This window comes from Myotis myotis, unplaced genomic scaffold, assembly GCF_014108235.1.
Source record: "Myotis myotis isolate mMyoMyo1 unplaced genomic scaffold, mMyoMyo1.p scaffold_m19_p_1, whole genome shotgun sequence".
Classification (NCBI taxonomy): domain Eukaryota; kingdom Metazoa; phylum Chordata; class Mammalia; order Chiroptera; family Vespertilionidae; genus Myotis; species Myotis myotis.
In genome coordinates this window covers 113,445,918-113,459,373 of record NW_023416313.1, presented here as the reverse complement: position 1 = coordinate 113,459,373, position 13,456 = coordinate 113,445,918, and the positions used below count along the sequence as shown (strand labels likewise).

At 54.6% G+C, this 13,456-nt stretch overlaps 1 protein-coding gene across 1 annotated transcript; it reads right to left on the bottom strand.

The window, feature by feature from the left end:
• Window positions 1–1,122: 1,122 nt before the first annotated feature.
• NR2E3 (nuclear receptor subfamily 2 group E member 3) lies at window positions 1,123–13,159 on the bottom strand. The gene is made up of 9 exons (XM_036333403.1): window positions 13,029–13,159; window positions 7,062–7,174; window positions 6,425–6,551; window positions 6,201–6,304; window positions 5,866–6,114; window positions 5,590–5,765; window positions 4,341–4,587; window positions 3,999–4,104; window positions 1,123–1,255 (listed from the first exon to the last, which is right to left on the bottom strand). Exons 1-9 carry the CDS (start codon window positions 13,157–13,159, stop codon window positions 1,123–1,125), a joined length of 1,386 nt encoding a protein of 461 aa, XP_036189296.1.
• Window positions 13,160–13,456: the final 297 nt, after the last annotated feature.

Here is a 13,456-nt window from a genome sequence, read left to right as displayed (position 1 = left end):
AACATCTAAAACACACCAAAAGGCTCCCATGGGCCCCTTCCCAATCATCCCACCTCCCACCTAAGGGAACCACTCTTCTAACGTCTATTACCACCTGTTAGTCTCACTGGTTCTGGAACTTTGTGTAAGTGGGACTTGTGCCTCGCTTCTCTTGTTCAACTTTCATGTCTGTGACATTTATCCATGTTGTCACATGTATTGGTGGTTCATTCTTTTTTATTTGTTTTCTACTCACTATATGGTTATACTATAATTTATTAATTATACTGTTGATGTACAGTTCAGGCTATTATGAATAAAGCTTATGGATATTCTATATAATAAAGAGCTAATATGCAAATGGTTGTCACACACTCATACCATCACACCGTAACGGCTCAGACACTCAACACTGAGGACAGAGGAATAGGGACCAGCCAGGCACAAATGAGCTCGCAAGAGAGGCATGGGGACAAGCCAGGCTGCGGCCCCAGGAGAGGAGCAAGCCACCTGCCCCATGGTCCCAGGCACCAGCAGCTGGGGCTGTGGCCTGGGAGAGGGACAAGCCGCCCGCCCCGTGGTCCTGGGCACCAGCACCTGTGGCTGTGGTCTGGGAGAGGGACAAGCCGCCCGCCCTGCGGTCCCGGGCGCCTGCGGCTGCAGCCCAGACAAAGCCACCTGCCCATAGTCCCCTGCAGCTGCGGCTGGCCCGGGCGAAGCCGGCCCAGGTTCTGGGTGCTTGCGACTGGCCGGAGGAGGGAATCCTGGGTCCCAGGTGTGGGGGGAGGCAGAGTGGTTAGGAATGATCAGGCCAGCAGGGGAGCAGGTAGGGGCGATCAGGCAGGCAGGCAGAGGGGTTAGGAGTGATCAGGCAGGTAGACAAGCGATTAGGAGCCAGAGGTCCTGGATTGCGAGAGGCAGTTGGACATCCCCCGAGGGGTCCCAGATTGGTGAGGGTGCAGGCTGGGCCAAGGGACCCTCTGCCCCCATGCACAAATTTCATGCACTGGGCCTCTAGTTCTTATATATTGGTGGACAGTTCTGCGAAGTACAGGCGGAATTACTGAGTCACAGGGCAGGCAAATGTTTAACTTCAGTAGATTGTTTTACAAAGTGGCTTTACCCATTTTATTTCTACCTCCATTAGTTTTTGAACATATCGCAGAGGAGCTTCTCCATTGGAGTATTCCCTATGGTCTTGCGGAAAAAGAGGAGCTCGATGCGTTCAGAAGTGATAAACCTCAAAGACGGGAGGAGCAGGAGCAATTTCCCAAACCTGAACAGGAGAGAGGACACATCAGTTTGATTATCAGCGTCCGAGCATAAGGCGGAGGGGGAGCAGAGAGGAGAGGAGCCCAGGGTGAGTGAGGAGGAATTCTGAGGAAAGGTCCCACTCACTGGACGGCTGCTGCCACCTACCCCTGACCCATGTGGCCCCTTTACAATATGTTTAGTTGAGGAGTGGGATGAAAATGGTTTATTATGTGTAAAGATTATAAAGTAAGAAGTTCTTTATGTTAATAATATATACAATTACTGTGATAACTAAGACTATATACATTTGAAAAGAATAAAGTTCCCTTCTATAAACCACCGAGGATGATAGAGTAAACATTTGAGAAAATGTTCTGAAGTAGAATCATAATTTTTGTGGCTGAGATACTCACCCAGAAAACAAGTAATTGCAGTTTTAAATAAGAACTACAAGTGAGGGTCCCCAGTGCAGAGAAGGTGGATGGTGAAGCCCCAAGAGACAGACAGGGGGGTCGACCTTCCTTGGGTAGGAGGCCTGACAGCCGGTGTCAATACTAACGTGAAGAAGACACTCCAAAGTGAGGCTACTCCCTGCCCAGCTTCCACCGTGGAGTCTAGGGGAGCCTCCCCCACCTCCCGATCATCGATGAACTTGTCTTGCCAACTCCAGGGCTTGCTTTCCCCTGTGAGTGCGACCCTCCCTGTGCCTTCCCCTCTTCCGTGTTTCTGATCTAAGGAGGGTCACTGCAGGAATTGAGCCACAAGTGTGAGGCTGGGGAACCTTTCTTCTGCCAAGGGCCATTTGGATATTTATAACATCACTGGCAGGCCATACAAAATTATCAACTTAAACATTAGCCTGCTGTTTGGTCGAACATTTAATTGACTCACCCCTAATGCCTTGGCAGGGCCAAACCAAATGAGTTTGCAGGCCTTACATGGCCGCGGGCCGGACATTCTCCACCCCTGCACTAGTGGATCACAACCAGTCTTTACAAAAAAAACGAGAACAAATGTCAGAGTAAATTACACAAAGTGAGGGCAGGTAGGATTTGGTGAGCTTTGTTTCAGCGTCAGTGTGTGTACTGGGTTATGATGGGAATTGCATTTCTTCCCGGGTGTTGCAGTTTGTAAACACTGCAGTGTGGTCACTGTGCCAGCGGCAGCTCTCAGAGAACTCACTCCCAGCACTCAGTTCTGCCCGAGTTACACTGAACTGCCTTAGACATGACATAGGAAATCTTAACCAGAATTTTGAAATGTGAGACAAAACCAGTATGCCCAGACATTTCTGGAAGCTGATTCCAACAGAGACGTGGCCCAGGAGGCCTCTGCTGTCTGCTGTGTGATGGTCACCCTTCGGCTGCTGGGCACACAAGCTGCAGAAATCTTTCTGTGCCACGTGGCGAGGCCGGGTATACTTTGACTCTTCTTCAAGGGAAATGACCTCTTCTTGTGACCATTTTTCAGATTAGGGTTGATTCCAGGGTGTCCATGCTAGCTTACTTCTTCAGAGAGAACTGCTGGGAACCCCAAGAGAATGCAGATAATATGGTCTAAAATAGCCAGTAGATTCCTGGAGGCCAAGTGCTCCAACTTTGCGGTATCCGTTGGTGCTGGGACAGGCTGGGCGCCCCCTCCCCCCACCACACTCGCAGCCTGCGGCTACTGTCCCCCAAACCCAGCCGGGCCAGGCTGTTGTCCAAGCACATGGCTTATGCAAGGACATCCCCAGGAGATGTCCTTCCATACCTGCATCAGACCTTGTCATGCTGCCTCAAAACTATCTTTGCCTCCCGACTTTCCCTTCTATTTCATGACTACCCCTTCTCACAATAGCTCCTCTTCCCTTACATCATTCAAGTGCCAGGTCTGATCCATTCTAGCTTCTAGAGCAGTGGTTCTCAACCTTCCTAATGCCGCGACCCTTTAATACAGTTCCTCATGTTGTGGTGACCCCCAACCATAAAATTATTTTCGTTGCTACTTCATAACTGTAATGTTGCTACTGTTATGAGTCGTAATGTCAATATCTGATATGCAGGGTGGTCTTAGGCGACCCCTGTGAAAGGCTCATTCGACCCCCAAAGGGGTCGCAACCCACAGGTTGAGAACCGCTGTTCTAGAGGCTCTCTCATCTGCCATCAGACTCCATGACTTCCCTGGATGATGGCAGCATCCTCTACATTCGCTGCCACGTTAGTCTGCACCAAATCCGATATGGCCTTGGCTGGCATCCAAAGTCCTGAGCGGGCTGGTCCAGAGTGCTGTTCTAGCCTCGTCTCCCCCCTTCTCACTGGCAGCAATCTGTTTCACCTTCCAAACAGGCTCTTGTCCTAAGAACACAGCCGAGTTTGTCTCTCTCCCTTGGTAAATTATGATTTCTCTTTTTAGGCGCTAGCCTGCCTTCCAAGCCCAGCCTTGCCTCCACAGAGTCCCTGCCAGTTCTGCCGTACACCCCACCCTCAATGGGTCTCTGCCTCCTTCAGATCCATACAAACCCCAACACCTGACCAGGGCAGTTCTCGTCTTCAGTGCAGTCACTGTGCCGGGCATCCCTGGGAGGCTGCGACTTTGTCTTACACACATTTTGGTCCCCACCCTTGGGGCCTGGCACTGTGCCTGGCACGCAGTAGATGTTGGATATGTTGAACTGAGACCCTGGTCCTGTCTAAGTGGTGCAGCCCTGAGGTGGAGCCAGACAGATGGGCAGGGGGTGAAGAGGTGAAGGGGTAGATGTGCAGGGAGGCATGTGCTCAGGTCACCTCACGGGCTGGCTGGGGTGGTGGGCCTTGCTGTGCTGGCTCAGCATCACTTGGGACTGGTCCTGCAAGGCCTCCACATGCTCAGGATCCTTCAGGCCCCGCGTTTCTGGAGAGGAGCAGCAGCAGTGAGCTCCTCTCCCGCATGCCCTGCCCCTCACAGGCAGCCAGGGCCCAGGAAGGTGTGCTCCGCCTGCACTCTCTCCTCCTGCCCCCAGGGAAGAAGTCTGCAAACATCTGGGTCTATGTGGGTTGATAGAGGGAAAGTGAGAGCCAGAAGAAAGTCACTGGAATTCCCATTCTTTGTTCCCAACCACGTCTCTGGTTGGACAAAGACCCAGCTACCTGGTTTGAAGAGGACCAGGGCCTTCATGCAGGCAAACTCCGTGGGGTCCACTGCCAGCACCCGGAACCGTGAGATGGTTTCCTGCAGGAAGCGCATCTCCGCACTGGCCAGCGCCAGCCGGCCCTGGGAGCTGCCAGCAGCTGAGGCCTCGGGTGGGGCTAGCAGTGGGCAGCTGTCCAGCGGCAGAGACCACTGGATGGCTCCAAGGAGGAAGAGTTCGCTCCAGGCCTCTTCCAGCAGGATCACCTGTGCTCAGAGAGGGAGGGCGTGTGCTGGCTGGGACAGCCTCTCAGACCAGCCTGCAGACCAGAGCCTTCGGGAGGGAAGGGCTGGTCCTGGGTAACTCCTGACCTCCTGACTCATCCAGGGGCCCGGCTGCCTGGGTTCCATCCAGAGTCACACCTGGAACATTGTGGAGAGCTTGGAGCTGTGGGAAGGTAGCCTTGGGGACACTGCCCACGGGCACCCCATGCTGAGTGAACTTGGGAGACGCAGCCTGGGTTCTGGCCTAAACCCTGGCTCAGGGCTTAGACCAGGGGTGGGCAAACTTTTTGACTCGAGGCCACAATAGGTTCTTAAACTGGACCGGAGGGCCGGAACAAAAGCATGGATGGAGTGTTTGTGTGAACTAATATAAATTCAAAGTAAACATCATTACATAAAGGGTACGGTCTTTTTTTTTTATTTTTAGTTTTATTCATTTCAAACGGGCCGGATCCGGCCCGCGGGCCGTAGTTTGCCCACGGCTGGCTTAGACCCTCAGTGTGCCCCTCAGATTTATCATGTCAGGTTGGTCTGCTTGCCCACAAGAAGTCCAGGGAGCGTCTTGGTTGGGCTGAAGCTCAAGCTCTGAAGTCAGAGGCCTTTGTGCTCCAAGGGAGCCCAGCACCATCTGCTCACGTTGGTCAGGGTGTGCAGACCACCCTGTGACACAGTGTCTGTAGGACCTGAGGTTTTGTCTAGGAGGAAAGAAGACCAGGGTGGCATGGTATTGCCTTCAAATCCCTGGTTCCTGTGTGTCCCTGGCCATCATGGTCCCCTGGAGGCTCACCCACCACAATCTCTGCCCAGAGATGTGAGCCACCCCAACAGTCACAGCCCTGAGACTGCGCCCTGACCACCCTTGCCTCACAGGCACGTGCGTCCCCAGCCATCACCTCCCCAAGCCACATGCACCTCCAGTCATCACCTGCACAAAGAGGTATGCGCCCCAATCAGCTGACTCCTGGGGGCACCCGACGGGTGTACCTGATCCCGGAAGGGTAGGTTGGAGAACACAGGCAGGCTCTTGGCCCACTTGACAGCCATGAAGAGCAGGCGGGCGGACGTCTCATGGATGCTGTCCACACCACAGGGTGAGGAGGAGGAATGCGGGGACGAGGGGAACTCGGGGTCATTGCTGGTGACATCGATGTTCTCATCAGCTGTTGGGGGGGGGGTTGTGACATAAGCCACTGCTCCTTAGCAGGAGGCAGGGGTGCTCTGGGGCCCGGGTGTGGGGATATAGGCCATCCTCCCGCTTACCATCCTCTGGCTCCAGCTTAGCACAGGTTTCGGCCGTTATGAGGCTGGCCACGAACTGGTGATGCCCTGGAGGTGTGATGGCCCCAGGCCCCAGGGCTCTGGCTGCAGAAGCAGGTGTGGGGCCCCGTGGGCCGGGCCCTGTGGGGGCCAGGGAAGCCACCAGGGGCTCCAGCCGGGCCTCCCTGCCTGACTCCGCCCTGTCCAGGCGGATCTGCGCTGCGCTTCGTGGCTGGCGCTCATTCTGCACAGCTGGGGAGGCAGGAAGGGTCAGGACACCCACCAGCCGTGGGCCCCAGCTCTGCTGTTATGCCTCTTCAGTTGACTCCCCAACTCACCATCCTGGTTCATGCCCTCCTGCAAGCACTTCTTCAGCCGACAGGCCTGGCACTGGTTCCGGTGGGCCTTGTCCACGGGGCACATCCCTGCTCCCACCTGGCACCTGAGGCAGAGGGGAGCCCCAGGGGTCAGTATCCTTCCTGAACTCCCCTCCCCCTCGCAGGGACCCTTAGGAGCAGGGCTCTCCTGGCAGGGGTCCAGCAGGGGTCCAGCCATCCCTCACCTGTAGATGAGCTTCCGTCTCACACTCCTCTTGAAGAAGCCGCTGCAGCCATTGCAAGCATAGATGCCATAGTGCTTCCCACTGCTGCTGTCTCCGCATACGCGGCACTGGAGCGAGGGGCCCACGCCTGAGGGGCAGGGGCAGGGGCTGGGTGAGTGCACACCCTCTCGCACCTCTTTAGGGACCCCTCTCTACTTCTCATTCCCTTTCCCATTTTGAAAAGTATCTCCCCTATTACACACCCCCCCAACCCACCGCACCCACCCAACTCCTGTCCTCCCACCTCCGTCTATGGTCAATTTTCAACTAGCGTATACTGTCTGCCTCCACATCCCACCTGCCACCCCTATCTGTGCAGGTGGCTTCAGGCTCCATTAGCCCACAGAACATTCTTGACACCACCACTGGGACCTCTGCCCACAAACCTGAAGGGCGGGCTCTCTCTTCTTTCCTTCCTATCAGCTCAATTGTCCTGACCTGGCTCTGCTGACCCCATGCTTCTGGGATCTGGGTTCGCCAGCAGGTTCCCTCACACCTGCTCACAGCCTGTGGGGCTGGGCCCTAGTCACTCTGTCCCCTTTCATGGTGCAAACTTCGCTCCCCGAGGGCCGAGACCTTACCTCCAGGAAAGCCATACCTGTCTGCTCCTCCCCCAGGCCCCATCTGCCTGGAGACTCCTTCCTGGAGGCAGCCACAGTGGTGGGTGCAGCTGCAGCCATGCGGAAGCTGGAGGGAGCTGCTGTCCAAGTTCTGGAAGGCCCCAGGGCAGCCTCCACCTTCCTGCCTGAGGGAGGCCTCCTGGGACCCTGAGCCGGTCAGCTGCCACCTCCCTCTCTACTCTGCCCCTCTGTTTGTGCCCCTGTCTCTCTTCTATCTACTTCTTCCTTTCCCTGGCCCTGGTGACCTCCCTCTGTCTCTGTCTTTCTCCTGTCTCTCCTCTCTGTCCTCTCGCCTACTCGGTCCCCTCTGTCTGACTCAGGGCTGCCCCAGCTTCCGCTCACAGCAGGGGTCTGGGTTCTGAGGAGCTCTCTCCCAGGGCAGCGCTGGGTGAAGCTGGTGATCCTCTTAATCTTTCCTGTCTCCACCGGGGATCGGCCGGCCACACCTGCAGCATTACCAAGGTGCCCAGGGCTGGTCAGCCCTGCTGCCGCCACCCCGCCCGCAGCGGCCAGTGCCCCATGCTCTCAAGCTGTTTGCCATCCAATGCCTCCAGGACTTGCCTCTTTTTGAGGTGCCCGATGCTTCCTGCACGAGTATGTGTGGCCCTGTGTTCGCTGGGTAGGCCCAGCTCTCCCCCTGCCTCCCCCAGCCCCGTGTTTCCCCCCTTCTCTTGTTAAGGGACTGCCCTGCCGAGGATGCAGGATTCCAGGGTCCTGGCCTCCCTGGAAGGCTCGCACTCCCCAGAACGCAGAACCGCAGCATGGAGACGGCGCCCACACACAAGGGAGTGGGCCCACGGAGGCTCTGAGGCTGGCTCGAAGGCGGGAGGCCTGTGGTGCAATGTGGAGGGTCACCTTCAGGCCTGCAAGGCAGCGGAAGAGGAGATGGCAGGTGTGTTTCTTACCACCTGGAGAGCTAGGCCCACAGAGGGAGACGGGGACACAGCCCCGAGCCTGGCTATGGACTCACAGGCGGCCGCACCTTCTTTCTCTGACTTGGCCTCCGTGCGGGCCCCTCAGCTGGCCCCAGACCCAGGCTTCCCCGCCTGAGCCCAGTGATGCTTCTGAGGGGAGGAGGCAGGAGGAGTCTGTCTCCTTGGACCAAGCGCCAGAGCCCAGAGGGAGGGTGGAGAGAGCAGAAACAGACCCGAGTTCAAGTCTCTGCTCCCTCACAGGACAGCCATGTGTCCCTGAGCAAGTGACTTAACCTTCTGAGCTCCAGGCTCCTCATCTGAGAAAGGGGTGACAAAAGTACCTGTCTTGTATGTAGGAAGGGACACTAAGTAAGATCATTCTTGAAGCGTTTCAGTGCTTGGTACTTCCTAATAGGACAATAAATGTGGATGCTGTTGTTATTGTTGTCAGGGTTACTGAGGAGATCAAAGAGCAATCCTCAGGAAATAGCCTTTCCTTTCCCTGCCCCCCTCCACTCCCCACTCCCACCCCATGCCCAAGAGAGAGCAGAAAGCCCCATGTTGGTCTGGAGGGGCCACCCATCCTCAGCAGACCTGAGCTCACCTCTAGGGTGAGCTTGGAGAAGGGGTTGACCCAGCCTTAAAGCCCAAGGAGCAGGGGGACAGAGTGAAGCTTCTGGGAGGACGGGGTGGGGCAGGGCCCTATGTAAGTGGCTTTAACCCTCGTTGTGACAGAGAAGCACTACTGGGGATTTGGAAAGTCAGCTCGAGGGACTTTGTGTGTAATCTGCTCTCCGGGGCCTCAGAGGATTGAGGCCATGGGCTGAGGCCTCTCACCTGACCCTCTGCCTCGTCCTCACTGCGCACCCCTGTCCTCCCAGGCAGCCCCTCAGGGCCTCCACGGCAAGGCCTCCAGCTCCACCTCCCTCCAAGGCCAGGCCAGGGCTTCTCTCTTGAACTTGGTTGACCAGTCCTTCCTTTCCAAAGCTCTTCTGGAGCTCACCGTCGTCCTGCCTGCTCTGAACTTGTCATCACCTCAGTGAGCCCTAGCGTTGGCCCCAGCAGACCTTTCACCCCCTTCTCGGGCCATCTTGTACACAGTCACAGCTTCCACGGTCACTTCCTAGCACACTCCTGCCTGGGGCTCTGCCCCCAGCTTCCAGCCACAGATCCACCCAACACGCCCTCCACGTGTCTGCACAGAGAAGGGCACTGAGCCCAGGACAGAGGGACCGCCTGGAGCTTGCATGTGCCGGGAGGGATGCCCTGAGGCTAACTCACCCGAGGACAGGGCCCAGGAAGACCTGCTGGCAAAGGAGCTGAGAGGGAACATCAGGACAGTGCGGGCCACGGGAAGACGGAAGGGGAGGCCTCAAGGATGGTGGCACTCACCAGGTCAAGTGTCCTATGCGGCCATTGGTATCACTAGTAAAAGGTGGGAGAGCACTCCGGAGAGTTTTTATACAAATACCTGCAATATCATATTCGAAACTCACAGCAACCCTCTAAAGAAGTTACCCTCATCAGCCTCAGCTCACAGAGGAGGAGCCGGAGTTTCAGAGAGGTTGAGCAATTGGCTTTAGACCACACAGCTACTGAGGGGTGAGGAGATGCGGGTGGAGACAGGCTGATCACCTGCGTCTGATCCCCACGCTCCTGCTTTCCACCGAGGCGCTCTCCAAGGAGACGGCCATCATCTGCTTCGGTTTCATCATCTCTAAACTGGGTGGCCTAGTGCTGGGATTAAGCATTAGCCCAGCCCCAGGTGAGAAGGAGGAGGCAGGTGGAAGCAGGCCAGAGGGCAGAGGTTGGGGGTGACCGCTGTGGGGAAAGGGATTCAGGGGGAGACTTCAGAGCAAGCTCTGAGGCCAGATGAGGTTAAAGATGGTGCCTTTACAGTGGACAGTGTGGGAAGGTATCGGATTTTCCCTGAAGCCCTCCACAGGGAGGCAAATCCTGGGAGAAGGTAGATATGAGGACTGCTCCCTGGCTCAGTCCTTCCCAGTACACGCATGGGAAGGGCCCGCGGGAAGGAGCTGAAGGCTTCAGGGAAGGTCCTCCAGGCAGGGCCTGGCAGCCTTTTCTCTGCTGCTCCCACCCTCCAGCCTGTTCAGCGTTCGCCTCCTCCAGACGCCAGCCCTGCCTGGTCCACCCGCTCTCCCTGCAGGGGCCGCCTCAGGGCCAGGTCCCGTCCTCAGTACTGAACCTCACTCCAGGTCAATGTCTCTCCTCAGTCCAGATGAACCTCCAGGGACCAGGTTCAGAGCTCAGACCCCTTGATATGTGGGTCACAAGGCGCGTAATGGACGGAATCTGTGTTTAGCTTGTCTGTATTCTCTTGCTGTTCTGAGTGGGCATGTATTACCTTAGGAGGCAAAAAATAAACCCATTGAAAATATACATGGGGCTTGCCCTGCCCTGGCTTCCTCTGTTTATTTTGACTTTATTCTGTCACCCCCTCACTCATTGTGATCCCTGCTGAGGTCCTCTCAGGCCCTGGCCCTCGGTTCTTTGCCAGGTCAGGCCCAGCCAGAGCCGTGACTGTGCAGCCGGAAAGGATGACAGCCAGCAGGACTGGGGCAGGGGAGGGTTACCGATCTGTGACCACCAGCTGCCAGGGCAGATGCCAAAGGATTACTCAACCCAAAGCTTTGAATCTGCTGACAAAGCTGCCAGAGGCCACCTTATCACTAATACTATTATTCCCCCAGAGGACACGTCAGCAACTTCCTTCTGACTCCCTGGAGGTCTGGGGCAGGTGGTAAGGGTGGCGCTGGGCGCTGGGGGCTGAGGTGGGAGGAACAGAAGATGCATGATAAGGCTGCAGGACGGACTTCCCTCTGGACACTTAAGACCCTGGAAGGTAAAGTCCCCTGCCCAGCCTGTCTTGGGCCTGTCACACCCTGGATTACAGGCCCCACGCTGAGAGATGACCTGGGTTCTGCCAAGGAAGGAGGGAGAGGTTTCCGCAGTGACCCCGGCAGGCTGGCTGGGCTGGTGACCACGGTGCCCATCCCAGCGGCTGTGGGCTCCTGGTGTGGGGCAAGCCTCATTCACAGCATTTGGCCCTGCAAACGCATCTCCTGGGATTCCTTAACCCCACCCGACCCCGCCAAGCGTCTTCACTATCTCTGAGGAAGGTGGTAAGCTTGGGTGGAGGAGCTCATCAGGACCCAGCAATTCCACCTCCAGGAAACCGTCCCGCAAACTCTCACACAGGTGTAATCAGAAGGCTGCTCCCTGCAGCAATTTAGGAAAACACCTGTTTGTAGGCAAGTGGCTAAGTCACGCATGCACCAGCCCTGCGGTGGGTGCTGTGCAGCATTGCACGTGGTGCTGTTTCTGTATTCATTCACGTGGAAATAGGCCCACAGTTTCCACTTCAAAGCCAGACAACAAAACAGCATGGACAGGGTGGGGGAGGCCATGGGGGATAAGGATATATATGTAATACCTTAATCAATAAAGGGAAAAAAACAGCATGGACAGCGTGATTTCATGTGTCTCGGGGATTTCTGACCACAGATCATGGGGCTCCGTCCTCCTTGGCAGGACCTAAATGATCCAATAGTTTCTTTTTCTAGAGCAGCGAGTTGAAGAAGGTTCAGGACACCAGCAGGAACTTTTCTCAACAGTCTCTTTACTTTCTTTTCAAGGTAACATTTAGAAACAGTCAGATGTCCCCACAAAGTTTTCCCAGCCCTTGGCTAGTGCAGCTCGTCCGGAATAGTGTTAAAGGTCTGAGCGGGACTGCCGCGGCTCCCAGCCCGCCCGCACAGCCTGTCCAGCACATCTGACCTGCTCCCCGTTGGGGGTGACCCCCTACCTCCTTTGTGACTAGATGACTAGTGAACAGTTTCTGTTTTAAGTTCTCCTTCCTCTCAGGGCTCTGACAGGCGGCTTTTCCATTCTCCAGCAGAGCTATTATAAGGACGCCACCAGCAGAAATTGTCACCACAAACAGAAATGTTTGTGTTTTGTTTGAATGTTTAATAATGAAATGTGTTACCATTATAATCAGGATAAAATAAAGCTCTTTCCTTTTTAAAATTTATTGATTGAATTTAAAGAGAGAGAGAGGCCCTGGCTGGCTTTGCTCAGTGGATAGAGCATCAGCCTACGGACTGAGGGGTCCCGGGTTCGATTCTGGCTAAGGGCACATGCCTGGGTTGCGGGCTCCATCCCCAGTGGGGGGTGTGCAGGAGGCAGCCAATCAATGATTCTCTCTCATCACTGATGTTTCTATCTCTCTCTCTCCTTCTCCCTTCCTCTCTGAAATCAATAAAGAAATAGATTTAAAAAAAATAAAAAAAAAATAAAGAGAGAGAGAGATTTGTTGTTCCATTCATTTATGCATTCACTGATTGATTCTTGTATGTGCCCTGACCGGGAATCGAACCTGCAAACTTGTGGTATCAGGATGATGCTCCAACCAACTGAGCTACCCAGCCAGGGCAAAAGCTCTTTTTAATTTTAAAAGAATGGCTAATTTGAAATAAATGTTACCAATAATAATAATAGGAAATATTTATCAATAAATTGTTAAGGGTTTATAGGTGAGAATGAAAAGCTTCTCTCCCTTATGACCCACGGGGAGGGCCTTCCCTGGTCCTGGAGTTACCCTTTTTATGCCAGGTCTCGACCCTTCAGTGCTGGACCCTGGGAAGCTCTGGAGGATGGGTGTTGGAGGGCTGTGCTCCTTGAAAACCAATAAAGAGTATTATAAAAGCTTAACCAGTACAACCACACCAGTGTGTTCTAGCTGACTGGCCCTCCTGGTTATAACATGTGTTATCTAGAAACGAAACAGCCCAAGGCAGGGTTTTCAACCTGGGCACTATTGACGTTTGAGCCAGGTAATGCTTTGTTATGGGGATGTCCTGTGCAGGATGTTTAGCAGCATCCCTGGCCCTCTACATACTAGATGCCAGTAGCATCCCCTTGTTCCCAGTTGTGACAACCAAAATGTCTCCAGATGTTGCTAAATAGCCCCCTGAGGGGAAAAACCACCCTTGGTTGAGAACTGCTGGCCTGAGCCACGCTATCTCGCGCTTTCCTTGGGACAATTCACCAAGTTTGTCTTCGAAGACACAGGAAGCACTGGCGTGACTGTTCCTGAGGAGCCGGGCCATCAGGCGGGCATATGGTGCCTCAGGCGTCATGTATGTGCAGGCTCAGGCACCGTTGGGAAGGATGCACACAGTGTCAACAGAGGTTTCTCCGAAGGAGGATTTTACTACTTTATTTTCTTCTTTATATTTTTTTTGTTTTTTAAATGTTTAATAATGAGCATATGTTATGATGATCAAGATAAGGTTTTTTTGTGTTTTTAATACTCTTGTTAATTTGAAATAAATATGACCAATACTGATAATCTATATATATAAAACCCTAAGCAACCGTTATGATGGGTCGCCAGAATGACTGGGCGACTATGACTTGCACTGACCACCAGGGTG

Coding starts and splice junctions, on each gene's coding strand:
- NR2E3 (XM_036333403.1), bottom strand. CDS start 13,159: ATGACGCCTGAGGCACCATATGCCCGCCTGATGGCCCGGCTCCTCAGG. Junction 6,305..6,424: donor AGACGGAAGCTCATCTACAG/GTGAGGGATGGC, acceptor CCTCTGCCTCAG/GTGCCAGGTGGGAGCAGGGA. Junction 5,766..5,865: donor TAAGCTGGAGCCAGAGGATG/GTAAGCGGGAGG, acceptor CCCCCCCAACAG/CTGATGAGAACATCGATGTC.